General features: G+C 28.7%; 1 protein-coding gene across 1 annotated transcript in view; it reads left to right on the top strand.

The window, feature by feature from the left end:
• Positions 1 to 22,898, top strand: part of LOC111623771 (transcription factor EB-like) — a 55,375-nt gene extending 32,477 nt beyond the window's left edge. The window contains exons 4-8 of the mRNA XM_023366469.1: positions 293 to 535; positions 14,628 to 14,799; positions 20,996 to 21,071; positions 21,667 to 21,832; positions 22,041 to 22,898. Coding sequence (XP_023222237.1) covers positions 293 to 535; positions 14,628 to 14,799; positions 20,996 to 21,071; positions 21,667 to 21,832; positions 22,041 to 22,328 — 945 coding nt within the window. The 3' untranslated portion in view covers positions 22,329 to 22,898. The remainder of the gene's footprint in view (positions 1 to 292; positions 536 to 14,627; positions 14,800 to 20,995; positions 21,072 to 21,666; positions 21,833 to 22,040) is intronic.
• The last annotated feature ends 4,138 nt before the right edge of the window (positions 22,899 to 27,036 follow it).

The raw sequence follows: 27,036 nt of genomic DNA, 5'->3' as shown, positions 1-27,036 counted from the left end.
GTATAAAAAATACTATAGTGATAATGATGTTAATGTGAAAAAAAAATGCTATTCTACTATGAACACCTGAAACTAGTTCATAGTTATTATCTATAGTAAGTCTTTTTTGGCTATGTAGCAATTCACTCAACCTTTCTTGTATTAAATACTGTTGATAATATAGAAATCATCAGTGTGAAAGATGAATGTAATGGCAGAATGCAGTTATCTTTTTAAAAACAGCCAAATGATATTTTATTCTATTTTACATTGTAAAGTGGTGTTTTTAATAATACTGAATTTTATATTTTAGGTTCAGAGTAGATTGGAAAATCCAACACAATATCATGTTATCCAAAGTCAGAAACGGCAAGTCCATCAGTATCTTAGTAATACCCATGGAGCAAGTGGTAAGAGTCTTCAAGATTCTGCTGTAGGGAGTAGCCCACAAGTTGTACCTGTATCTCCTATTCAATTGCAAAATAAACAAGAACCAACTCCAAACAGTCCATTATCTGTAGCACCTAGTAGTTCTGCAGCAACTAGTCCATCAGAGGTTAGTCATTGTAATTAAAATAATTATTAATTAGTTTTGTAAAATCTAAAGAAAATTTTTGAATTTTTTTTAAAATCTAGAAATTGATTAAAAATATGAAATCAGAAATGTAAGAAAATAATTACCTCATGTTATATATGAACTAATATACTGTACATACTTCCTCTGAAAAGATTTTTAATGCTTTAGATTTATTAATATTTTCCTTTTTTTTTACTAATGCTTTTGATAGCTACTCTTTTTTATATCCAATCCATGCATTTATGATCTGTTTTTGATTGTAAACTTTATTGCTGCATTATACCTCTGAGAGAGATAGCTGGATCTTCAAATATGAATTTTAAAAAAGTTGTTATTAGTAATGTATTTTATTAATTTTGATCTTTAATTGACTATAATGATGATGATATTTTGTAATTAATAAAACAAATTTTTATAATAAAAACACACCAAAAAAAATCTAAAAAAATGCATTAACCACTTTAATTTCTAATGTTTTTGGTTATATTTTACTGACATTCCTTAGGAGAAATTTACCAACAAACCAAACTGTTTTACATTCAACTAGAATGATAAATTTTAAACATTCCAGAATAAGCAATTTAAATGTTAGTACAGTAGACCCACTATAACGCGGTAGATACGTTCATCGTTATATGAATTTCGCGTTGTAGGAATCCTTAAATACATGACACGCCTGACACGTGTGAAGTTTACGGACTATGGCTGTTTGAAAGGTTTTCTTCTGTAAAATTAATCGATTCTAGACTAATTCGACTCAACATTTCCAAAACACGTATAATTTTTTCGAAAATAATCCGTATTAACTATGCTATAAACAAAAAATTGTAGGATTACTTACCAAGTGTGCACCGTTTGACGTCGCCATTGCTTAAGCTTGTGTTCATCGCAGAGCAGCGATTTCTGATGTTATTTTTCTGCAAAAAATTCGTTGAACTTTGGAGACATCATTAATATAAATAATTTTAATGGCCATTGAAGAAGAAATGTTTCTTTCACAAGAAATGTATAAAATTAGAGTACTGTATTAGACTTACGGTACCTAATTTACATACTGTACAGACGATAGTAAACTCGACTTACTCACCTAAACTTTCCATAGCGTGGAGCTGGGTGGTGGAAAGTATACATATAATTATAATAAAGTTAAAATAAATTAAGTTAATATATAATTATATATACAGTACCTAATTTATATATAATTAATATATAATTATATGTACAGTACCTAATTTATATATAATACTGTACAGACGATAGTAAACTCAACTTAGCCGCCTAAACTCTCTGTAGTGTGGCGCTGGGCGGCAGAAAGTAGTTCAGCTGCTCGTCTGCGATGACATTTTACCGCGTTTTATGGGTTTCTTTTAGCATCTTTATACGAATACCATCACAATTTTTTTGCCACGTTATAGGAATCTACATTATAGGAACCTGCATTATAGGGGGGGTCTACTGTACTGGACTTTATAAATTATGAAAATTATTATTATTTTAATACCATCAACATACCTTATTAAAATTTAAGAGAATTTTTTAACATTATTGCTTATTTGTTAAATCTTATATTGATGTGAGATGTTCAAATTTCATGATATTTGACAAGAAAAATTATTACCAACAATATATGAAAACATGAAACTACAGTAGAGCATCGATTATCCGACTCAATTAGGGACTGGGGTTGGTCGGATAACTGAAAAAACGAATAACCGAAAAGTATGAAAAAATACATTATTATTAGTATATTAGTATACCGCTATTAATCTACTTCGCGTTGAATTTTCATCGATGTTAAGCCTAACAAAATTTTTTTAAAAAATAATAATCGTCACTATTGTATTGTTAAAAATTATTTTATTGCTCACAAAACAAACGACTACTCATAATTAGAAAATTAAGCCTCGTTTAAATACTGGCCGCCTGTTCATGGTTGAGTCAGTGTTGCCAGCTAAAACATGCAACAATTCAGCAAAAATAATATTAAAGTAGCCAAGACAGCCGAATATTGTAGCATCACATCACTAACAGATATTTGAATTTGCCGACTAGAACGCGGTTGGTTAACTGATGTGACGGTTGATCGGAGGTTGGATAATCAATGCTCTACTGTAATAACTCATAACTAATGTTATTTATGAATATTTTTACAAAAATTTATTTTATTTTAAATTTTGCATTTTTAAAATAATAATTTTATCTAGATAATAAAAATATTTTATGGTTTGTATATATTTATTAATAAATATTGGTTATATTTATTCTAAACTTAAAATTGTTGTGATTGTAAAAATTTTTAATATATCTTAGATTCAATTTTTAATCATTGACAAATTTTTAAACAAGTTAATGAATATAATACAAAAATAAAAACTTCAGTAATAAATAAAATATAGTAAGACCCCGCTTAACGCTGCCTCGCCTAACACTGATTTGATATAACACAGTCTGCTTGAAGCCTAAAAAAAAACTCAAAATTTACGCTGATTTAAATTATTGCGGCATTTCATTGATTTGTATATAATAAGATTATTTCCAAACATGAATTAATCGGAAAAAGGTGGCAAAAAGGTGTACATTGCACCAAACAAACAGATTTAAAGAATTTTAGAAAAAAATATAACATCATGGATGCCATAGGCAATAGCAGCTTTGCTTGGCAAGAATTAACTGATAAATGCACGAACAAAGTGTGGAAGAAGTTATGGCTAAAGTTATCCAAGAATTCTCAACAAGAAGAGTCTATTGCTATATCGTTAGGTTGACCAAACAACCTAATTGATACAGCAGGACTAGGAGATGTAGACGAGCAAGATAGTGAAGAGTTACAGCAGGTTTTTCTGGTGAGAGCCTTACCAGTTATGACCTTCAAGAACTGACAGGAGAAGGAATTCATGTAGAACTGGAATATAGAGATTCTGATAACGAAGAATCCAAAGAATTTCTCTACAGATTTCTTTAGTAAAAAGTTTGGTAATGATAACTGAATTCATTAATCAAGTAGCAAATGATCCATGTTTTGAAAGTAGTGCAAAAGCAAAACGAGGTGACCTTCTGCTACTGACATTTGCTTAAGGAAAGAAAAAAGCAACAAATGAAACTTCACGACTTTATTGCAAAAAAAAAAAAAAAGAAAAAACAAGAATTTCAGAGAAGTCAGTACCTTCATCACAAAAAATATACTTTACATTTCTGTGTGCATATGTTTGTGTGTTCTTTAACATATATTATTATACAAATTAATATAAAAATAACTTAAAATTAAAGTAAAATTTGTTTATTTTTAGTTGCGTGTTCCCCTGTCCCTATTTACTCTATGTTAAAATGACCTCATTTAACACTGTTTCGTTTAGCGCTTTGTCGTCTAGGAACGCATCTCCCGCGTTAAGCGGAATCTTACTGTACATATATTATGAGTGAAAACACCACTCAGTAGACTGGAATGATGTAATAAACACTTTTATCAAAAGACTTAAATTATATTCCAGTAAGATTTAATTTAAAAAAAAAGTTTTTTAACTAATGTTTTCAGTCTTAATTGGAGATCATCTTCAGATTTGTATATTCGATGATGAAATGATTAAATCAAAGAATGACATGTTTTGAAAAATTAAGTGAAAGAAATTGTCAAAATATATAAAACAGAAATAAAAGTAACAGTAAATATAAAAGTAAACATTTAAAGACTATGAAACTATAACTAGGAACTTTTCATAATACTGTCCCTACATCATGTATGATTTAAGGACAGTATTACAAAACATGATCATATAATACAAATTAAATAAACCTTACTGGAATACAATTTAAGGCTTTTGATTGAAGTGTTTATACATATATTATGTGTATATATATATAAACTCGTGGGGCTATGCACCAGTTTAACAAATTACAAAGATGATTTTGAATTATGTTATAAAATTGAATTGTTTTCGTTGTCACTGGTTCTGGAAGAGGATGATGTTCTTGCAATTGGTTCAGGCACTGTGCTGTAGTTGCTTATAAGTACACTAGACAGTAGGTTACATATGTTTGTACAATGTTCTGCTCATATTGAAATTGCTTTGTGGACCATAATCTGTTGGACATGGTCTATGAAAGAATCTAAAATACTTATGTGGTCCAATTCTATGAAGATAGATGTTTACCAAAAAAAATAGAAGATCTTTGTTTATGGCACATGTGATAATTCAACAACCTTTTCAAAGTAGAGAATGTAGAAGTCATCCATGATGAAAATGCCAAGTGCAGTTTGGTGAAGAATGCCAATGACAGTGAGTGATTGAAATTACATCTCCAGTTGGAGCATCCAGACACTGACCTACTCCTGCACATTTGCTATGGTAACTTGCTGGATAAAATTTCAAAATTTAATGATAATGCATCAATGTGTTAGATGTGTATAGTACAAGTAGACAAAAAGCACCTATTTCCAAGTGATCATCATCATGTGTTGCAGTTGTGAATATGATACATTGGACAGGATGTTTAGGTCTATGTCAGTTCAATCTCTTGGCAGTAATAATTATTTTTGTTACATTTATCAATGACATAGCTTATATATTGTGATATCCTACATTTATCATAAGAACAATGTGTTGCTCTTGTAATTCAAACAATATTACATGTGTACAGAAGCTATTATTGATGAAAGAGTTAAGAAATGTCTGACAACAGTTGAGAATAAATGAATGAGACTTTGATGCTAACATGCACAAAGATGTCAACAAAGGAAGTCATGTAAATTATGGATTTACAGATAACCCTCTAAAACTACAGAATGATCTTTTATATTTTTGAATAAGAATGCTAATGCTAACTAACACTTACATGTGTTCAACAATACATGTAGGTGTTAGTACTTGTTCTGCATATAATCATCAGTATGCCAAATCTTAAATCAATTGGCACATCCACATCAATAACATGGAATGTACTGTACAGACAGTAAGTATCAGTACATCCAGTTTGTAAGTGACTAACCAAGGATCTGTCTAAAAATTATTCCTTTGCATGACCAAGTTGTATGGTTTGCTAAAACCTGTCAAAAAATTACTCACTTTCATATGTAAAAGTGATACATGTTCTTCTGATATCACAATAGGATATGCTGAAAAAGCCAAAGCAAAAAGGCTAGGTGGTATGTGTATGATTTAGATCCAGTGATTCCCAACCAGGGTACACAAAAAATTAATAATGGCAGATGTTCTATAAGAATATTTGGATTCTGCATTGAGGCCTTGGCAACATTATGGTATTCAATGCTTAGTTTTAAATAAAAATATAATTACATTTTTATTATATTTATCTATGTCCTTTCTCCAACACTTTTCAGTTTAAAAAAAACTTTTTTACAGTGCTGTATAATTGACCAAGGGATTACTGTTTGACTAAAATGCAAAATAAAACTTAAGAAAATAGGTTGCCAAGGAGTGTGCAAGTCAAAAAAGGTTGGGAACCACTGATCTAGACAAAACAGAGTATTCCATCAATAATACAAATTTTACTCTATTCAGTGAGAAACAAATTTATTTTAAAAATCTATTATTATAAAATAATTTTATTAATAAATATTCAAGATTTTAAGAACAACTTTATGATAAAATGGATTTTTTCAAATATATAACTAGCTTGTTACTCCTGGGTTTATAAAGTACTCATTACAGTAATTTTTACACCCAGTGTTGTGGTGGTGTTAATTGTAAATTTCAAAAATATATGTAGTAAAACCCATTTTAAGAACATTGTCACAATTCATATAAACTATATGGGAAGTATGTCCTTGTAAATAGTGAGTTGTTTATATAAAAATTATTAGAATTAATTTATTTATTTGGTTATGGCAATGTGGCACGATCTGCCAAGGGGATGCCTCCTGGGAGAACTTTTATGGGGAAACTGGCCCCTATTTATATGTTACTAATGCGAAGAGAACCTGGAAAATTCCATGTGGCCAGTGTGTTGGTAGCTACCAGTGTTCTATGGTTTTATTTATTTGGCGACTGGTGGGCAGTTATTAGAATTAAGAAAGTACCAGGCAGAAATGAAAAAACTTGAGTAGTTAGATTTGGAAAATTAAATACATATATAGTTTGTGCTGTGTAATACTTTCAATACTTTCAATTCCATGCAGGTGAATGCTATGTCCTATCTGTTGCAGTAATGATATAATGCATCTACTTTGCACTGTATCATCGCAGTAATTAAGTGAATATAATAATTTTTTTTTTAATTATATCCTTTTTTGTATAAATTATATTTAGTTTATTATTTAAAAAGTTTTTTTGCCAATAGATAGCACTACTTGTAAATTTATCAAATTGAGTGTAGACAGAAATTAATTGATATATAGAAATTGAATCAGTATTTTGGGATGGTACATATTGCATTATTTAAGTTAGAATATGTTAATGTAACTGCTTAATTTTGTAGTAGTTTGTCAAATGGCTTGGAGTGCATAGTGAACAACCATCCTCATTTACATACATGGATAATTACTTTCAATTATTCATAACTTTATAATTTTTATATATACATATAAAATACTTTGCTTAAAATCATGACACTTTTTTCAATCACAAAAGAAAAAAAACTATTGGGTTGTTCGGAAAGTAAATTCGTTTTTTTTACCACTAGACGGATTAGTGGTATTTTTTCCGCCATTTTCATTCTAAACCATATTATCATTATATATTTTGACAGCTAGCATTTTATGGCTTATTTGTAAAAAATTTTGTTTGATTTCGTGCAATTGTTTATTTTTTGTGTCCCATCAAATATGGAAGATCGAAAGCAGCATCTTCGGCATATTTTGCTTTTTTATTACCAAAAAAATAAAAATGCCGTTCAAGCAAGAAAAAAATCGTGTGACATGTATGGTGGAGATGTGTTGACAGAACGACAGTGCCAAAACTGGTTTACAAAATTTCGTTCTCGCAATTTCAGTATTGAAGATGCACCACGTTATGGATGGCCAATTGAAGCCAATGAAAACAAAATAAAAGTACCGATTGAAGCAAACTGCGGAATAACAACACGTGAAATCACTAAGAGATTAAATTTGTCAAATTGAACTGTTTATGTGTACTTGAAACAAATTGGTTTCGTTTCAAAGCTCGATATATGAATTCCACGAGTTCTTAAAGAAAAATGCTCTATTTGGTGGGATATTAAGGAAATTTTTTTTGGAGCTTTTACCAGACAATTTAACAATTGATTCGAAAGTGTACTGCATTCGAATAAACAAATTGCATAATATCATCAAACAGAAAAAGCCATCCAGAATTGATAAAAAAAAACAGCTGTAGTGTTTTACCACAATAATGTCAAATTTCACACAAGTTTGGCAACTCATCAGAAACTGTTATAACTTAGATGGGATGTGCTATCACACCAGCAGTATTCACCAGATTGAGCACACTCAGATTATTACTTGTTCCGGTCTGTACAATTTTTTTTAACTGTAAGACATTTACTTGAAATGACAATGTCAAAAATCACTTGGATCAGTTTTTTGTAAGCAACGATCAAAACTTTTATGAATGTGAAATCATGCTACTACCAGAAACGATGGCAACAGGTATTTGACCAAAATGGTCAACATAGAATTCAATAAAATATTTATTTATTATAAGAATATTGCGTTTTTTTCCACGGAAAAAAATGAACTTACTTTCCGAACAACCCAATAAAAATAGTGACACAAGGAATTGATGAATTTCCATAAAAGTTTTTAATAAGGGGGTGAAGCTGCTTAGTAACATTATTGTCTGAGACAAACTATAATTTGAAAACAGAATAAATTTTAGAATAAAATTGAAATAGTTTATAAATATTTTAAAATTGGAATGATGACATCAGATTGGAAGTAGGGTTATGGATGGATAATTTCTCCCCTTCACTATTTCTCCAACCATGACATAATGTATGATTCTGATGGAACTCTTCTCAGGCTGGCATTTCTGCATGTATGACAAATTGATCATGACATAATCTCATCATGCACTCTGCAAATTAATGGACTAGCAGAGCATTTTAGCTCCACTGTTTCTGCAAAGGCAAGAGTCTTGTATCAGCAAGGTTAATACTTACATATTGGGAGAAACTGCAAACAATACTTGAACAGTGTGTACCAACAATGGCATTAAGTGGCAAAATATTCCTTACCCATGAGTAATATTTAGTTAAAATTAAAACAATTTATGTATTTTTGGTTCCAAACTTTTTTTTTTTACTCCAGTAGGAAAACAAAGAATAAATTACATCCTTCAGCTAAAGTTGAAGAAGAGGGATAATGATCAAGTACAGGGTGACTTACTGAAATGAAAATGTGGTTAACTGAAAAAAAGGTCATGAGAAGCCTTGTATTGTTTCACTCAGTGATCATTTGTTATGGTTGATGTCAAAAAGATCAGTGATGAGTGATGGAACTGGTAGTGTAAAAAATGGCCTGGAAGCACAAGAATAATGACAATGTGTTGTGCTGTCTGTTAACAGATGATGATGTAGATTTTAGCATACCTCAAGCCCGGTTTGCGATTGATCTCACTGTGGAAGAAGTCCTGCAGTCAGAGGATTTAGACCAGTGGCTACAGACCATTTGTGATGAGCTACAGCCATTATACATCAGTAGCACTTATGAGGAAATGGATTTGTCAGATGAACTCGTGCTTTAAGTCATAAATCAGTTTTGACTGTTTACTATACTATGACTTTTCACTATACTATGACTGTTCACCTGCAGATGGCACAGTGAATTGGCATAAGATAAGTTTTGTTGTGTAAAGCACAGTTACGTGTTGATTACAGTAATATATGCTCACCTATAATACTATGGACACACTGTATGTTGTTCAGCACTACTGTAGCATGCAAGTGGTATGTTGAGATGGTTGATGTGAAGACCACATAGCTGAATGGATGGCTAAAGAAGAACACTTATATTAAATTCCAAGATAACTTCAAGCCAAATAGAATTTGAAAATGTGTGGGCTACTTATACAGTTTGAAACAAGTATTTCAAATTATGTGATGTAATGAAATGTGTGAACAACTTATAATGTTGGGTTTAAACAAGATGGAGCTGACCAATGTATTTTTTCCCCTATCACAAGTGGTCTGCAGCTTGCAACTGCATACATTGATTTCACATTTTCTGCCTAAGTGTGTGCTATGAAAATGGTAAAAGCTAAGTTAGCATAGATTTTTTGAATTATGATTTTTTGATGAGCAAACTGCTTTGTTTCACATCAAAGGGCTAAGGAATAGAAGGACACATTTGTATTCTGACAATTCTGGAATGAAGTACTGTACTTACAAAACTGAAAATGGAGCAAGTGAAGCTAGTGATTTTGATTGATAATAGCATTACAGTTGGTTTATGTATGACCACAGTGACAGGGAAAAGCAATCAGTTTGATATAAGCCTAATGTTTATATATGAATTTGTTGCAATAAGTTCAATGGAAGTTAAAAGAGAACACTGCAGACATTTGTACAATGCCATTGGCAAAAGTTAAATTTATCTATATAAACAAGTTGTGGGTTTGAGTCCTGTTCCAGACCAATTCTTTTCTTCCAGAAATTTCTAAATTTTAATTTATTATAATAATTAAAATTAATACAAGATGGCAATTTAACCACCTTGGGCTATGTTAATAATTAATTAATTATTTAACATAGCCCAAAAGTTTGCCCTATAAGTTTGGCAAGATTATTTGGTTTAATTATTTAAATTTACCAATTATGCTAGCAAGCAGTTGGCAAACTAAATTCATCTCATTGTGCACCAAGTGAAGGAGTATTGATATTTGTAGTATAGCAAAAGTGACACTATGGTGCATGGAATTTTTTAAATTTGCTACATATATCTGACTAGACAGAAAATATAGTATAAGAAACAAACAATATAAAACAATATTTTTAAAAAAGTGGCACTGCAGTGTCACTTTTATATTGTTTTAGGTTTTTTTCTTTTTTGTTGTTGTTGTTTTATAATTGTTTTACATTGGATATAAATACTATGAGATATCTGGAAAGATCAGAGATTTTTTAAAGCACACAAAATAACTGGTTGCATCAACCATAGCGATGCCGACAGCTTGGCTACCACATGGAGGTCTTTTTATGAAAGTTAATTTTATTAAGGGACATTTATTCATCTATTTTTACTTTTTATTGTTTACTTTATTTCTGTAGTTATTTATTTATTATTCACAACTACGATTTCAGTTATTTATTTATTTTAGAATTATGATTTATCATTTATTTTTAAATTTATGTTCTATTTTCACATTCTATCTCATCGTAACTGAGAAGGATCGGTTAAACCAATTGAAAATGTTTTTATTAGTAAATTTGCTGAATTTTTAAAGGTGTGTTTTACTTAATATTTTTTTATTTTTCACAAACAAAATAGCCATATTAATAAACGTAAAAACAAAAAAATTATATTTTGGAAGTTAGTTTTAATATAAAAATTATGCTGACTAATGACATCTAGTGTCAAAAGCGTCCCGATGCAGAAACGAGATATATCAGGTTCACAGGTCAAGGTCATCATGTTTAAACCCAAGATATGTCGAGAATACCAGGGAATAGGTTAATGCATATTGGCTTCTTACGATTATTACTAATATAAATTTATTATAAACTTATTACTTATTTTTAATCTTTAAAATTAGTATTAAGAAATTACATAATTTTTTTTTTATGTACAATTGTTTGAAAAATCTTTTAAACTTATTTCGAACTACATTGTAAGCACTTATAATTGCTGAGCTATGTTTTTATTATCTTGAACATTACATTAAAAAANTTTGTCAGTTTTTTAAATAGAGATTCTATTAAATTTAATAATTGAAACATAATTTAATACTGTTAAATTATGTTCCAATTATTAAATTTAATTGAATCTCTGTTTAAAAAACTGACAAAGGCATAATTTAATATTGTTAAATTATGTTCCAATTATTAAATTTAATACTGTTCCAAAAATAGAATCTATGTTTAAAAACCAGACAAAGGCTTATCAATCAATCCAAAAACATTAATTTTAATTAAAATTAATTGCTGGATTATTGTGTAAGGTGTGTTCAGTGTCTTTATATACTGTGATAGTTCCAGCTTTGACTATTATTGGTAAAAAGTCACTGACTGGCTATATGCATGAGAGTCAAAGTTGCCAGTTTTTGGGGGCTTATTTCTCTGCCCCAAATTCCTATAGTAATTCTGAATATCTTGTTTGAAAGATAATTGTTTTCTTAGGTAGTGCATAAAACTAAGATTTTCTGTAAAAAGGTTGCTGAAATATAAGCAATTGAAAAGTGCAAAAATTGCCAAAATAAAAGCTGTATTTTCTTCTTTTCTTCATCCGACACTGCATATGCTCTAGAGAAATAAACTACTGGGTCTATAAAGATCAAATTTTAAACTTCTTTTTATCAGTGAGATACTTGCAAAACTTCCAAGTCTGTAGGTCAAAGGTCAAAGTTTGCATGGATTCTCTGTAGAGCTATTTTACTTTTATTGCTTAATTTTACACTTGTAAGGATAAAATTGCACTGAAGCAAATGATTTACATTCAAATTGTTATTCAGAATAAAAAAAGTTCAAATTTATGTGAATTAAAACTTTTTATAACAATTTTTGTAAATGGCATATTGAAAGTATTGGGTCGGTGGCTGTTGTATTGCTGAGTGCTGATCAAACTGTACAATGTGTCATGGTCTTGATATAATAACCCAATTATTAACCAAAAAACAATTGATATCTAAACAAAAACATCTAAGATGTAAAAGTATTGCATCAAGTAAAAACTTGTGACAATTTAGATGACAGTCAAGGTTTTTTCTTAGGAATTTTTCTTTGGAATAAGCTTGGCACTTGGAAGTGATTTGTAGAAAACAATAATACAGGTAAAAATCTTGTTGGTCTTGTGGGTACCACTTCTGAAGCCAAACTTATCTTTAGCAAAGAAAAACTTCTAAGTCAAATTTTTTTCTGTCATCTAAATTGTCAAGTTTTTACTTGGTGCAATTTTTCCACATATCAGATGTTTTTGTTTGGATTAATATTAAGTAGAAGTTTGTTAATCAGACATCTACTGGACCAGAGTGTTGTCAGATTAATGGATTTCATGCACAAAATTAAATAAGTTATATGTAATCTGAACATTAAAAGCATTGTAGTACATTTTGTACCAGAGCACACTGCTGTAGATTGGTTTGTGCAAATGCTCTTTAATCATTCTGGAAATTATATATAGTGCATGACTATATTGTGTTAAGTTCATGTAAATTTTCACAAACTGCACTTTTATCTTAATTTTCACCTTGAGTTCACTGTGTGTCCAAACAAACTGATTCATGGAATACCAGCATGTGATATTATCATTGGACAATTTTGAATTATCGGCTACTTTTCAGTGGAGGCTGTATTACCAGATGTGCCAAATTATTTAATTAACAAACTTCTGATGTATATAAAATGTGTATAAAAATATTTTTTTTAATGAAATAAGTAAATTGATTTTTAAAAAAGCACTCTTAACTTTCCTTAAGTAAAAAATTGTGTTTTTATAAATTTATAAAATCTACTTCCATGTTAATTACTATGTAAATTTTCAGTAGATAGATACTATCATTCTGTAAATTAGGAAGCCACATTGCATGTTTGAATGTCTTTATTTAAACTCAAGGAAAATTGTAGATGTATGGAGATTTCTTCCTCGATGTTGTTATATAAATAGTTGATTCTTGCACTGAGGGTCTAAGAAGATAGCTACAAATTTTTATAGAGTTTTAAATAAAGGCATTGAAACACCTAGCTTGGCTTCCTAATTTATAGAATATATGATAACTTTTTAAATTCTCAATGGAGAGATATGTCATTGAAGACACGTGCTGTTTACATTAAAATAAAAAAAAATCATTGATTTCAAATTTCAAGACTGGGTGTCATCACTGCAGATAAAGAATCCAGTAAATTTATCATCATATATTAAAGAAATTTATAAAAATATTATTTGAATTTAATATTTTTTAATTAACTAAAGAAATTCAAAAAAATGTATTCTTTATGTACTAATATGAGGCGTATTCAGAAAGTAAAGATACGAGACCAGTAGAAATTCAAGGAAAATTATTTATTTACCATTTGCTGTATTGCCATATCTGTTAGGGTCTGAGTCATATAATAGAAGTCACTTGACTTTAATTGCATCATCATTATGCTTGCACTGTGTGTGTTTAAAATGGTCATGTCAATTTGTAATCCTACCAAGTGCAAGGTTCATTCAATAATTTGATTCTATTTAGTTTGTCAGTAACGTATTTCCATTTATGGTGAAGACATTATGAACAAGCAAAACCTGACAAAATGGTATCTTACTGCAAGATAATGCCTGTTTGCACACTGCTCACATCACGAGTTGTTGCAGACATTTAAATGGGAAGTTTTGGAACATCCATTGCACAGCTCAGGCTTCGCAGCAAGCAATTATCACTTGTTTCTGAAGTTGAAGGAACATCTCTCTGAAAAGAAGTTTGATGACAACAATGAGGTTAAAGATGCAGTGATGACATGGTTATGAGAGCAGGTGGAAGATTTCTATGACATCAGCATTAAGAACAAGTTTCCAGATTCATCAACTTTGTTGAGATTCATGGTTACCATATTGAAAAATAAATAAAAATATGTTCTAAAGGTGTTATAAGTCAATCTAAAATTAAAATGATTTAGAAATATTTTCTGGACTTTGTATCTTTATTTTAAAAATATGCCTTATGTATTTTATTTATTTTGTATTGATGTGATTTAAGATATTTTGTGTGTAGACTTTGTACATGCATTAACAAATATTTGTTTAAAAATTCTGATGATTTCATCAATTAGAAAATTAGAAAAATATATTTTTTTCTTTATATTGCAGATAACAGTGAATCATAAAGGATGCTTAATTTATATTTATTGTGAAAAATATCTGTAATGAGACATGATTAATCATATTTTCCAGAATTTTTCAGAACTTTAAATTTTATAACTTAAAAATTTAGATATATTCTTTTTCTAGATACCTGGTAATACAAATATCATAAATCTTTTTGCCTCAATACCTGTTGTTAACAAAGTATCTGCCTCGTGTCCTGCAGAAGTTACAAGAATTAAAGAAGAACCTGCATTATTTACGGAAATAGATATTCATGCTTTGAAAGACAGGCAAAAGAAAGATAATCATAATATGAGTATGTTATTTTATTTTATTAAGACATTTAATGTACATAATTGTCCTTATTAGAAGCCTTCTGAAATTAAACTTTTCCTGAAATCTGAGCTTTATTGAGACTATGATTTACTGTATGTTATCTATACTAATATTATAAAGAGGTAATGTTTGTAAGTTTGTATGCAGCAGGTAATCTTCGAAACTACTCATCCAATTTCAAAAATTCTTTCACCAAATTTAGAATGGAACCTCAGGGTGGACATAGGCTGTATATTATTCCGTTAAACATTCATATAAATTAAATGATATTACAGTATCTATGGTTAAGGCTTTTATGTCCAACAGATGGCGCTACGAGTATGAGGCCCTAAGTTTGCTTTTCTGTGCGGCATTACGCTTTTCTGTGAAAATGAACTAAAGCAGATCATCTTCTATCTATTTACATAAATAAAAATGTAGTGTTCGTTTGTTCCTACCGATTCCTTTTAAATTTTGGCACAATGCTGCATTCGAATACCCACGTGTTTTTATATAATATACATGTCGAAATTCAACCCCACTGAAGGGAGATGGTTAAGATTAAGGCTTACGGTAAAGAACTCTGCTTCTATTTATACTATTTTAGATGCGGGTTTTTGCGTTTTTGATTGCGTTTTAATAGGGTACATCAAGAGAATTGTACACTAGCAAGAAATTTTTCAAAAAATTCCCCCCCCCCACGGGGAAGTGTTATAAATTTATAATAGATACATTTTGAGCCACAACAACGCGTGGCGGGGTTAGACCCCCCTATAACGCTTAGATACGTTCCACGCTAACCGAAAATTATGTTGTAGGAATGATTAAATACATGAGCCAATCGCAGCCCGATAGGTGGGAACTTTACGGACTAAGGCTGTTCGAAAAGTTTTCTTCTATAAAATTAACCGATTCTAGACTAATTCCACTCAGCATTTCCAAAACACGTATAATTTTTTGGGAGTAATCCGTATAAACTATGCTATAAACAAAAAATTGTAGGATTACTTACCGAGTGTGTACCGTTCGACTACGCCGTTGCTTAAAGCTGGTTTTCGTTGCGGAACAGCACATGAATCGGCGGCCGCGATTTCTAATAAATAATTTTTACATAAAAATAACTTGACCTTTGGAGACATCATTAATATAAATAATTTTTATGGACGTTGAATAAGAAGTGTTTCTTTCACAAGAGATGTATAAAATTAGTGCTGTATTAGACTTACGGTACCTAATTTACATACTGTACAGACGATAATAAACTCAACTTACTAGCTTAAAATCTCCGTAGCGTGTTGCCAGGCGGCAGAAAGCATATATATAATTATAATAAAGTTACAATAAATTAATTAATATATAATTATATGTACAGTACCTAATTTATATATAATACTAAACAGACGATAGCAAACTCAATTTAGCCGCTGCGTAGCGTGGCGCAGGGTCGGAGGAAAGTAGTTCGGATACTCATCCACTATTGGTCCAGACTCTATCAATCTTCTCGCGAAACGACGTTATAGGAGGTACGTTATACGAAAGTTGCTACAATTTTTTCGCTACGTTATAGGAATTTCCGTTATAGGAATTTCCGTTATAGGAACGTACGTTATAGGGGGGTCGACTGTACCTCCCCATGCAACAAGACTTCTAGTTTTGTTTTGGAAATCCTCTGTATAAAGTTTCACAATTTTTAAGTATAAACTTTGTTATTCAATATTTTCTTTAGTTCAAGTAATCATGTGTGTCATCTTAAATTTGCCCATGGATTATAGAATATTGAAATTTTCAAATTATTTTGTGCTTTTTGTCAGGTTTACTTTAATGAAATTGATGATGCAATTTTTTCTTGTGTGTCCTAAGTTTCCTATCAACCAGGTGTTATAGTTGCTTTCAAACTATAGCCCTTAAGACTGTCACTGTGTTTTGTTTTTATAGCTTAATCTTCATATTTAGTAAAGTTTATTTAAACATTTTTAGGTAAGTGTTGTTAAACTTTTTTTTAACTGTAGGTTAAAAAAAGCAATTATTTGTTAAATTATGGACGAAATACAGCAGTATCTTGGTATTCGAACACAAATTCTGGAAAAAGTCATTAGGTACTTGACTGAACAAATGCCATCTGCTAGAACAAATTTTCAATTAATAACATATTTTTATGATAAAAATAAAAAATATGAAAATGTTCTTGATACTTCTGATCAAGATTGACAAAAAGCTGAGATGATGATGATGATGCTTTGTAAAAAGAAACCACACTCATTTATCTAAAATGAATACAGTATCTTCAAGTGTGATTGTTAATTAATTACACAGGTCTGCAAGTAAAAAACTGCATCGGATTTTCATACATTATCTTATAGATTTCAACTTGGTAAAAACGTAAAAAATACCAAAAAAATTCTATCTCATCAATTTTTTTGTTACACTCAAGTTTTTTTTTGTATTTAGTGTAAAATTGCTAGCTAACTTAAAATTTAGTATTTTTTTTTTTAATATAAAAAATGGCCTTAAAATGAAGACTTCTCACATTAAATCTATCAATTATAGCTGGACTTGGCAATAAATAAATAAAAAATGTTAATGGTTGAAGAGAGTAGTGGTAGGGGGAGGTGGGTTAAGTAGTTTTAGCGTTAGGAGGAAGGTCGCATGATCGTGTAGAAACAGGTTAAAAGTTGATAGTGAATAATATTACTGGTGTGGTTGAGCATGTTCGACATGTTATCTGGGATACTAGGAATAAATATAAACAATCTGCTGTTGGATTAGATCATGTTTCAACAAGCTAAATAATTTTAGTATCTCACTCGCCATCTAATGCCACACTCAGTTTATATCTAGCATTCGAACGCTACTGTGCTTGTATTTTTATTTCTGGAATATAGCTCGCAGAGGGTGTGTAATTTCTCCCAACAACTTCTGTTATGTTTGTGGTGAATACACAGTGAAAAATCAACATCCCCTTTATCTGATCCCCTCTTTTTGGAAACAATGTGAGAAAAGGAAAAAGAAGCATGGAACCCTTTCAAGAATGTAGTGCATAAGTTTTTGGGGAATACTACAGACCCTGACTACAAAATCATTGTATACCACATGCTGGCAGTGTATGAAGCTCAAGGATGCAAGATGAGCTTAAAAGTTCATTTCTTACACCCCCATATTGACTATTTTCCTGAAAATTTCGGAGCCTACAGTGAAGAACAGGGTGAAAGGTGAAAGCTTATAATTTATATATATTACATGGTCAGTACCCTTGTGATTTATTGGCAGATTTTACTTAGATGTCTGAACTGGGTGCCTCAGTGATTTAGTGATACTGAGTGAGGATTTGATAGAAGACCTACATAATTTCTTTATTCCTGATGACTATGTTTGATCATAATTTTATTGCTGAAATATTAATAGATATGGGTTCAGCAGAAAATACAAAATAATACATAAGACAGAACAATTGATTCTGAGTGACAACAGATCCACTTTGTATTCTGAAACAGTACCAGACAGATATTTAAATGTGTCAAGTGACAATATTGAGGATATATACTCCATGATTTTGAGAGTGGTCAGGTCTTCAGCCAAGCACTGTAGAATGATAACATATTTTGGATTAATAGAACTGTCTTCATTAACATGGTTTGATAAAGATTGTAAAATAGCCCAAGAAATTAAAGAATAAGATGCTGAGAAAATTTTGGAGGTCTTGAAACAAAAATAAGATATTGTGATTCCAATACTATTTTTCGTTCATTATGTAATAAGACCAAAAAGAAGAATTGGTTAATAATTAATCCTCAATTACTATCTGTGCAATCCTCAAAATATTTTTGGTCTGTTATTAATTAATAGGTATAATAGGAGGAGGAGGAGGAGGAAACTTAAAAAAAATATAGCTTCTGCCATCCGAGTTCTGATCCCATTTTGGATTTTGGTTGCAGTGATTTCTCTCCAATCTTGGATGAGCCATTTTCATTATATGAATTGAAAATTTCAATTTGCAAACTCAAAATAGGATCAGCACCTGGCATGGACAGTATAAAAAATAAGTATGTTATATTTTTAGTTGTAATTACTGAACCTCTTCAATAAAATTAAAGAAACAACAAATTTTCCTGATCAGTAAAAGAACATTCTGTTACAAATGATTTATAAGAAAGGAGATAAACTTAATTCCCATAATTATTGCTCAATTGCATTGTTAAATACTTTTAGGAAGCTGTTTACTGATATCCTGATGAATTGTTTGATTCATGAATGACTGAATTTAATATAATCACTCAAAATCAAGAAGCTTTTATCAAAGGTAGAGGAATTATGTACAATTTTTTTGTATTTAATGGCTTAATACAGTATGTTCTGTCAAGAAAGAGAGAAAATTTATTTGATTTTTGTGGATCTAGAAAATGCTTTTGATAGGATTAATTTTAATATTTTATGGGAAAAATTATATACCTTAGAAGTCTCAAGCTCATTTATTATTTTGTTTAAAGACTTTTCTTAATGCAAGGTATTTTCTAATTCATTTGTTTAAAGTTTTTTTTTTTTTTCTAAATCTTTTGAATTTTTATGTTAATACATAATTGTGTATGTTAAGTAACCATGGTTAACTAAATATGTTTTCCCCTATTGTATGAAATTAAATTTTGAATCAATGAACTGAATTGATTTGCCAATAACCAGAGCTCAAAGCTTTTCAGTTCCCATCCATGTTGCAGCACAACAAACCAATTATTCATTCCTTGCTTGGGCTCACTAGTGGCCAAGTGGTCTTTGTACCCTAAACATTGGGAGTTCAGTCATGGGTTTGCGCCTTGCTCGAATGGGCTGGCCACGTGGAGTTTTCCGGATTTTCTCCACGTCTGTAATGCCAATAGGGGCCAGTTTCCCTTAAAAAGACCTCTCAGAAGGCACCCCCTAGGCAGATCACCCAAGTGTTGCATCGCCATAACTAAACAAACAAACAAACATTTCTTGCTTGGCTTTTCTCCGAACACTTTTTTCCTTTCATAGCAAATATCCTATTAGGAAGAGGCTATAAAACAATCTCATTTTGTCCATATTAAAAATATTCCTTCCTTCATATGAATCCAGAGTGGATTTGTTACTCCCCAGATACACAGTGCCCTATGTCTTTGCTGAAAATGATTTCAGTTCCATAAGTTTTTGCAGCTTGACAAAGTATAAATTTGCTACTGGACATTTAGAAATGTTAAAAAAGACCACTTGATGACAACATATATGATGTCATGTACTCTGGTTTTAAATTGACTACATAAAATTGAAATACATAAGATTGTTTCTTCATTAATAAAAAAATGATATTAAACAATTTTATTGTTTTTTAGTAAAAGTAACATTACTTTATGGCCTCCTAAGTTTTGTTCTAGGTTTGGGAAAAAATTTCCAGCTCCCTCCAAACAGCTCTGATACACCAACTGAAAACAAGAGAGCATACAAGGAGTGGCTTGCTATCTTGCTGATTATTTTCTAGGATGATTAAGGCCTAAGCAACACAAATATGGATTTACCAGCATAAATCCTAGATTTATATTATATCAAGCTTGAACAGAACAGTATGCAGCACCCACTGTTCTGTTAAAACATTTAGATGTTTCAACAGAGTTATACTCACTTAGCTCATAATGATTTTTTTTTTTCAATTATAACCAAAAATGTTTTAACAGCTTTTTTTATATAATTTGCAATTGCTAATTTTACATAAAAATTAGCAATTGCTCTGTTAATACTCTGTCCTGAAAATAAACCATTCTTCAGGCTACCATAGTAATAATTTATACTAAATAGTTATCTTGAGTTAGACTATTCTTCACCTTAGTAAAAAAAATCTATTTTTTTTTTTTACTATTCATTTGATTTCAAGATTTCAATCAATATAAAAGTGAAGTAATCTTTAAAACATGCTTTGCCCAAATTTGCTTATGAATTAACACACCAATTAAAAAATATTAAACACTTTCATTTTTACATATGAATATTTGAAAATTTTTTTTGCCCCTAATTTAAGAAAATATACATATTTAAGAATTTACATAATTAAGAATATANTATATATATAAAGAAATTATAACTATATATATAATGTTATTCATATATCTAGTTTTAATTTAAACATTAAGTAACATAAGTTTTATTTAAATAAATAGACATAAGAATGTGAAATAACATATATCTGTTTTTAACAGTTGAGAGAAGGAGACGATACAATATTAATGATAGAATTAAAGAATTAGGGACACTTTTACCAAGAAATAATGATCCGTAAGTATCACAATATGTAGATTATTAGTTAAGTTTATATTAAATACTAACCAAAGCATCTGATATTGTTTGGAGGATGTTCTTGAAGATGTTAAAATTTTATTCAATTTTATTGTGGTTTGATAATGACATTTAATTTACAGTATATGTTAGTATATCCAACAATAACACAGGAAATCTTGTTGAACAATTATGACATTATATGTGAATGATCTCCCATAAAATATTCAGAAATAATATAATTAAAATCCAAATTTATAGCCAAATGTAAAAAATAATTTAATAGTTTAAGCTTATGTTAAGTCCTATTCTGGATTGATCTTTTCTTCTAGAATTTTCTAAATTGTCTAACTATGGTATGGTCTTCTTTTAAGCAGGAGTTGTGTGTCAGCAGATAAGATAAATTACTTTATGTATTATTAACACAAAGATTTCATGAGTTAATGTTCATTAACATTCCAATTTCATTTTTATAATTATTTTGAAGTATCTGATTTTATATAGAAGTATATTGCTTAATTTCAAAGTTTTTACATTGTCAGTTTTTAATTTGGTGTTATGTATTAATATATGAAAATTTTTATTTTACTTTTAGTTATTCTGAGTTAACTAGAGATGTTCGTCAGAATAAAGGAACCATACTAAAGGCTTCGGTAGATTATCTTCGTCGCTTAAAGCAAGAAGTGGAAAAAATACCAATAATGGAAGAAAAACATCGTATTTTGGAACAACAAAACAAAAAACTATTGCTCAAAATTCAAGTTAGTTCTGAGATATTATGGTTTGAATACTTGAATGATAGATATCAGAAGATCTAAATTTGCAATAGAATTTGTTTATAAAAAATATGTTAATTTCTAATGAACAAACTTTACAAGTTAATATACACATCAGTAATTTGCAAAAAAACAATCTGATACAGATTGAATTTACACTTTCAAAACACTAAAATGATATTTTTGTTTCCAGGAACTGGAATATCAGATGAAAATGCATGGAGTGAATGAATGTAATGTCCAAACTCAAAATAGATCAAACATTTCAAAACAGCAGGCACCATTATTGAATCAAACAGTGAAGAAAGCTTTTGATGAAAACTTAAATAGAAATTCATCTGAAAGTCCAAATTCATATGTATGCCAGAATGAAGAACTAGCAATGGATGAAGAATTTCATAGTATAACTAGTGATCCCATGTTATCGTGGAATGCAACCCAAGATCTATTTTCTTTGGAAAAAATGGATGTATTATCTTAATCTACTAACAAATATAATTTTTTTTAATAAAAAATTATATCTTCTTATAATTCGTAAGATTTTAGCGTAATGTCTAATGAATCACATAATACACGATCATAAAATCTTGAGATTCTATGAAGTATTTAGTGAAACTTATTTTTTTTATACGTCTTTATTGCATTTCTAAATAACTTTTTATTAATTTAGAAATTGGCCAGTGATTTATTTTTTACATTATAAAAATTTTTAATTGATTTTAACTGACCAGCAGACATCTTCATATGTGTACTGCTTTACGTGAAATTTAAAAGATTCTTAGTAGTAAATTAATGGAAATGTAAGAATTGTTTAGAAAAATTATAAATGCTTCCAGTAATTGTGACGAAATGAAATATAGAATATTCAATTTCACATTAGTGACAAATGACAATTAAGTTTGTTACAGCCAGTTTAAGTAGCCATATTTATATCATTGGACTCTTATTGTATTTAAGGAAATATATAGTCTATATCAATTTTCCTTATTTCAATTTTCAGGGCTAAAATTTTTTAATTCACAGGATTTAATGTTCAAAATCCTGAAATGAATTGAAAACTATTTTGATAAATTAATATATAATTATTCTTTGCATATATATGGATCAGAAAGGAAAAAAATTGCCTTGGTTTTTTTTCTGTCAAAAGAGAAACTTTTTTTATTTCAATGCAGTTTCAAATCAAAAACATTTATTTTTCATTAACTAAAATTAATTTATTTAACTTTTAAGTGCCATAATTATGATGAAATAAATTAAGCTAATTGTATTTAATATATTACTTGATGAGAAAAATGGAAATTGATTCCACAAGGTTATGATACACTATGAAATAGAATAAAAAATTTTAAATCTGAGAAGATAACAGAAATCATAACTTTATATCAATATTCTACAATTAGATATTGGCATCAACATTACAAAGAATAAATAGTAAAATGATCTGAAATTTTTGAGATTATCTGAATTGTTTTTACAGATAATTTATTCAAATACACTTGTTCTAAGCTTTCTAAACATGTCTACAAGACTAATTTAAATTAAAACAAAATTTACTCAGATGTTACCATTTTTTAATCTATAGTAATTTGACTTTATGATTTAGGAAATATTAGAAGATAAAAATAGTAATGTTTGTATCCTTTGTAATAATGAAAGAAATATTATTTTTAGAATTTCATGCTTAGATTTAGAAGGTATTTAAATTGTAAATTATAATTTTACTCATTCTGTTAGTATTCTTAAAATTTATATATTTATTACTAGAAATATACCAGAATTTTGTTGATAAGTTTTGTTTTATCCATGACAATTTATTTGAAGCAGTATTAAATAATGATCAACATAACTACTTCCTCCTATCAGTATTGATGCCAAAGTACTACAATATTCCCTACTGGTATAGTACTATCTGGATTTTTAACATTGAACATTTGTTAAAAATTCAGTAGGAATTTTTTTTATGATTTAAATTTGTTGTATATAGCACAGCAAGTTTTTACATTTAATTTTTCATTATTCCATTGTAATTTTTAATTGTTTTCATTCCTAATTATTGAATATTTCTATTATACTATTACACAAAAGACATTTATTTGCAATGTTATAAAGAAGATGTGTAAACGAACTAGTAAGCAAATATAATACAAGAAAATTTTTTTGTGTTATGATGACAAACAATATTTTGTTGTAAAATTATTTTGTTTGTTTATAAGTTGGTAATTGCACTTAAAAAGCTCAATTGCATATTCAAAGTATCAGAAAGACATTTGCTTTATAATATTGTTTAAACTTTATATATAAAGTTTTATTCTTTAATTGATGCTATTAAAGCTGTATAAATGTATATAAAATGAATTGCTGTATTCTGATTTTTCGGTAATGCTCTAAGATTGTACAATGCGAGAGTATGAATTATTAATAAGTCATACAGTACAGTTTTATAGCAATATTTTGTTGTATTTCAGTGTTTAGATACTGATAAATGTATATTAATCATGCAAGAGTTTCAATTGTACAAAATATCTGTTGAAACTTTTATAATTAAAATGATAACAGTTGAGAAAATTGAACTTTTAATCCAAATGCATTATACAGTCGGCCCCCCATAACACTGTTGATAATTCCGTTTTATATGAATTCCATGTTGTACGAGTCATTTAGATTTTACATGGAATTCATATAAAATGGAATTATGAACAGTGTTATGGGGGTCAACTGTATATGTATGTAATAAAATATAAAATTAGTTATTAATATCCATAAAAAAAATAATCAAAGGAGCCAAATTTTCTGTTAGAAGCTTTTTAGGAATGAAAATGTATTGTAAAGTCCAAAGGTGAAAATTAAAAATTTCAGAAATGTTTCTATACAGAATTAGACTCCTTGAATTAAAAATTTTTTTTGTTTGTGATATTAATAATTTAATTATGGAAAATTATTTTCCAAATATAGTTGAGTATTAACACATTTATTATTATAAATTGGTAATTAGCAATTAAATTCATTTCTTAACAATTCAGTTTTTCTTTCTGATCCATCTCTGTGAAGTTAGAAGATTTAATTAAAATAAAAATTATTCTCTTCTAACATATCATTAGTAGATTTCTTTTTTATAATATAATGATTTATAAGTGTTAAAATATTTTATACATAGTATGTTCATATTTACCTCATTGTTACTATATACGATAGATGTATTATATATAAATCTGATTTAAAATTTTAATAATTATGATTTTAAGAAATATAAGTGTTGATACAAATGACAATTTATAAAACTAAAAAAAGATTTTAAACATGGTAGAGTTAGAAATGCTCTTGAAATTATTATTCTGCAAAATTTCAATACTCCTTACACAACTGTTAATTATATTATTAAAATATAATTAATTGATTGCAAATTTAAGAACAATTTCATTTAGAATAGCTTTGAAGAATCTCATTCTCAAAAAAATTACTATTGTTATTCTTTACTTTTACTTATATGAAATAAATTAAATGTTTAAATGTACTCTAAAAATTTATAATTTAAATATAAAATTTTGCTTACCTACTCTTTGAATGATATATAATAAAATTTCTTAACAATACATAACACTTTTGCATTTGCTACAGATGTGATGGCAAAAAATATTGATTCCTTTAACCTTATGCATATTGTAAAAGTGGCCTTATAGTTTGAGAAGCATGAAAATATTCCTGGTTCCGTAATATATTATCAGAGACTTAAATTTTCTTGTACACTTGTATATTTTGTACACAAACTCTTATTATTATATATAATACGTACGTACGTATTAATACGTTTATCAGCTAGCAACTTGTTAAATTTCCATAATAATTTTTAATTTTAAACAAGTGATTTTTGCACTATGGAATTACTATTAAAAAATATAAATATAGAAACATTTTATTTATATATATTTTCACAATAATCAGTGATAATAGACCAGTGTCTTCGAGATTTTTAATTGTATGAAAATTTTTTTAATAGATTTACAATTAATGATGAGAAATTCTTGCATTTAGCCACTAATTTGTTTATTCTAAAATATATTTTGAGATAACATTTAATCTGAAATTGTTCTAACTCTGCCTTGTTATAATTTTTTTAAAACAATGTTAATGCATATGTAATCAAATTGTAAATCATTTAAATCTTAAATTAGTNATATTTTATGGTTTTAATATTTTATTAAATGTTAATCTTGGCATTTAGCAAATGTTTATACTGTTGGATATAAATATCTAATAAATTAAAATGTACAAAAATGGATTTTTTTGTGAGAACTCTCGGTCCGAGTTCGGATTTAACAATGCAAGTTACTAAAATTGTTGACAATGTACACTAGTCTATGTGATAACGATAAGAATGGTTTGAAAATAAAGTATATTATTGTTGAATATCAAATTAATTTTGTAAGAAAAATGTAGTTTTTCAAGAATATTTGTTATTATTAAATTAACTGATGACAAGAATATCAACAAGTAGAAAGTCTTTTTAATCTTTTAAAAACGTTTATTATATTTTAATATGAGTTTGTTTTTTCTGTATTAGTTTTTGAGCAGAGAATGCGAAATTTGGAATGACTATATCAAGAATATAAAACTACAGCAAAGTAAATTTCAGCATTAAGAAAAAAAAAAAGGCAAATATTTGTATTGAGAAAACAAAGGTAATATTACTTTAAGGTATGTTGGAATCTCTGATTACTTTTAATTTACTATTTTCTATTGATAATTATTAAGAGTAAAAAGGTTGAAGTAGTATTTATATTGTTTTTTTACAATTTGAAAACATGATGCAATTAAGGCTATTTTAAAATTGGAAATATAAATGATGTACAGTAGAATCTGTTTGTTGTAATTGCTTTTGGGCTTGCCTATACTGATTGCATTAAACAGAATAAGTAAATAAGATTACAGTTAGTAGAAATTCTAGTTTTATTGACTCTGATGTTAAAAATAACTTATATATTGAAACAATTAACAAAATGCATAAAAGGTTTATTATTTTTAATTAATACTACTTCATATGCTACATGGATTAATAAATACCACCAATTTACAGTAGAGTGTCAATTATCCAAAAGAATTCCAGTCGGCAAATTTAAATTTTCACCAGTGCTGTGGCACTGCAATCTTTGGCTATGTCTTGGGCTACTCAAATATTTTACGTTTTTTATACT

Source organism: Centruroides sculpturatus, unplaced genomic scaffold (genome assembly GCF_000671375.1).
Source record: "Centruroides sculpturatus isolate CEXI.00-Female unplaced genomic scaffold, Cexi_2.0 scaffold120, whole genome shotgun sequence".
NCBI classification, from domain to species: Eukaryota; Metazoa; Arthropoda; class Arachnida; order Scorpiones; family Buthidae; genus Centruroides; species Centruroides sculpturatus.
The sequence above is the reverse complement of the archived record's forward strand: the minus strand, read 5'-3'. Positions and strand labels throughout refer to the sequence as shown.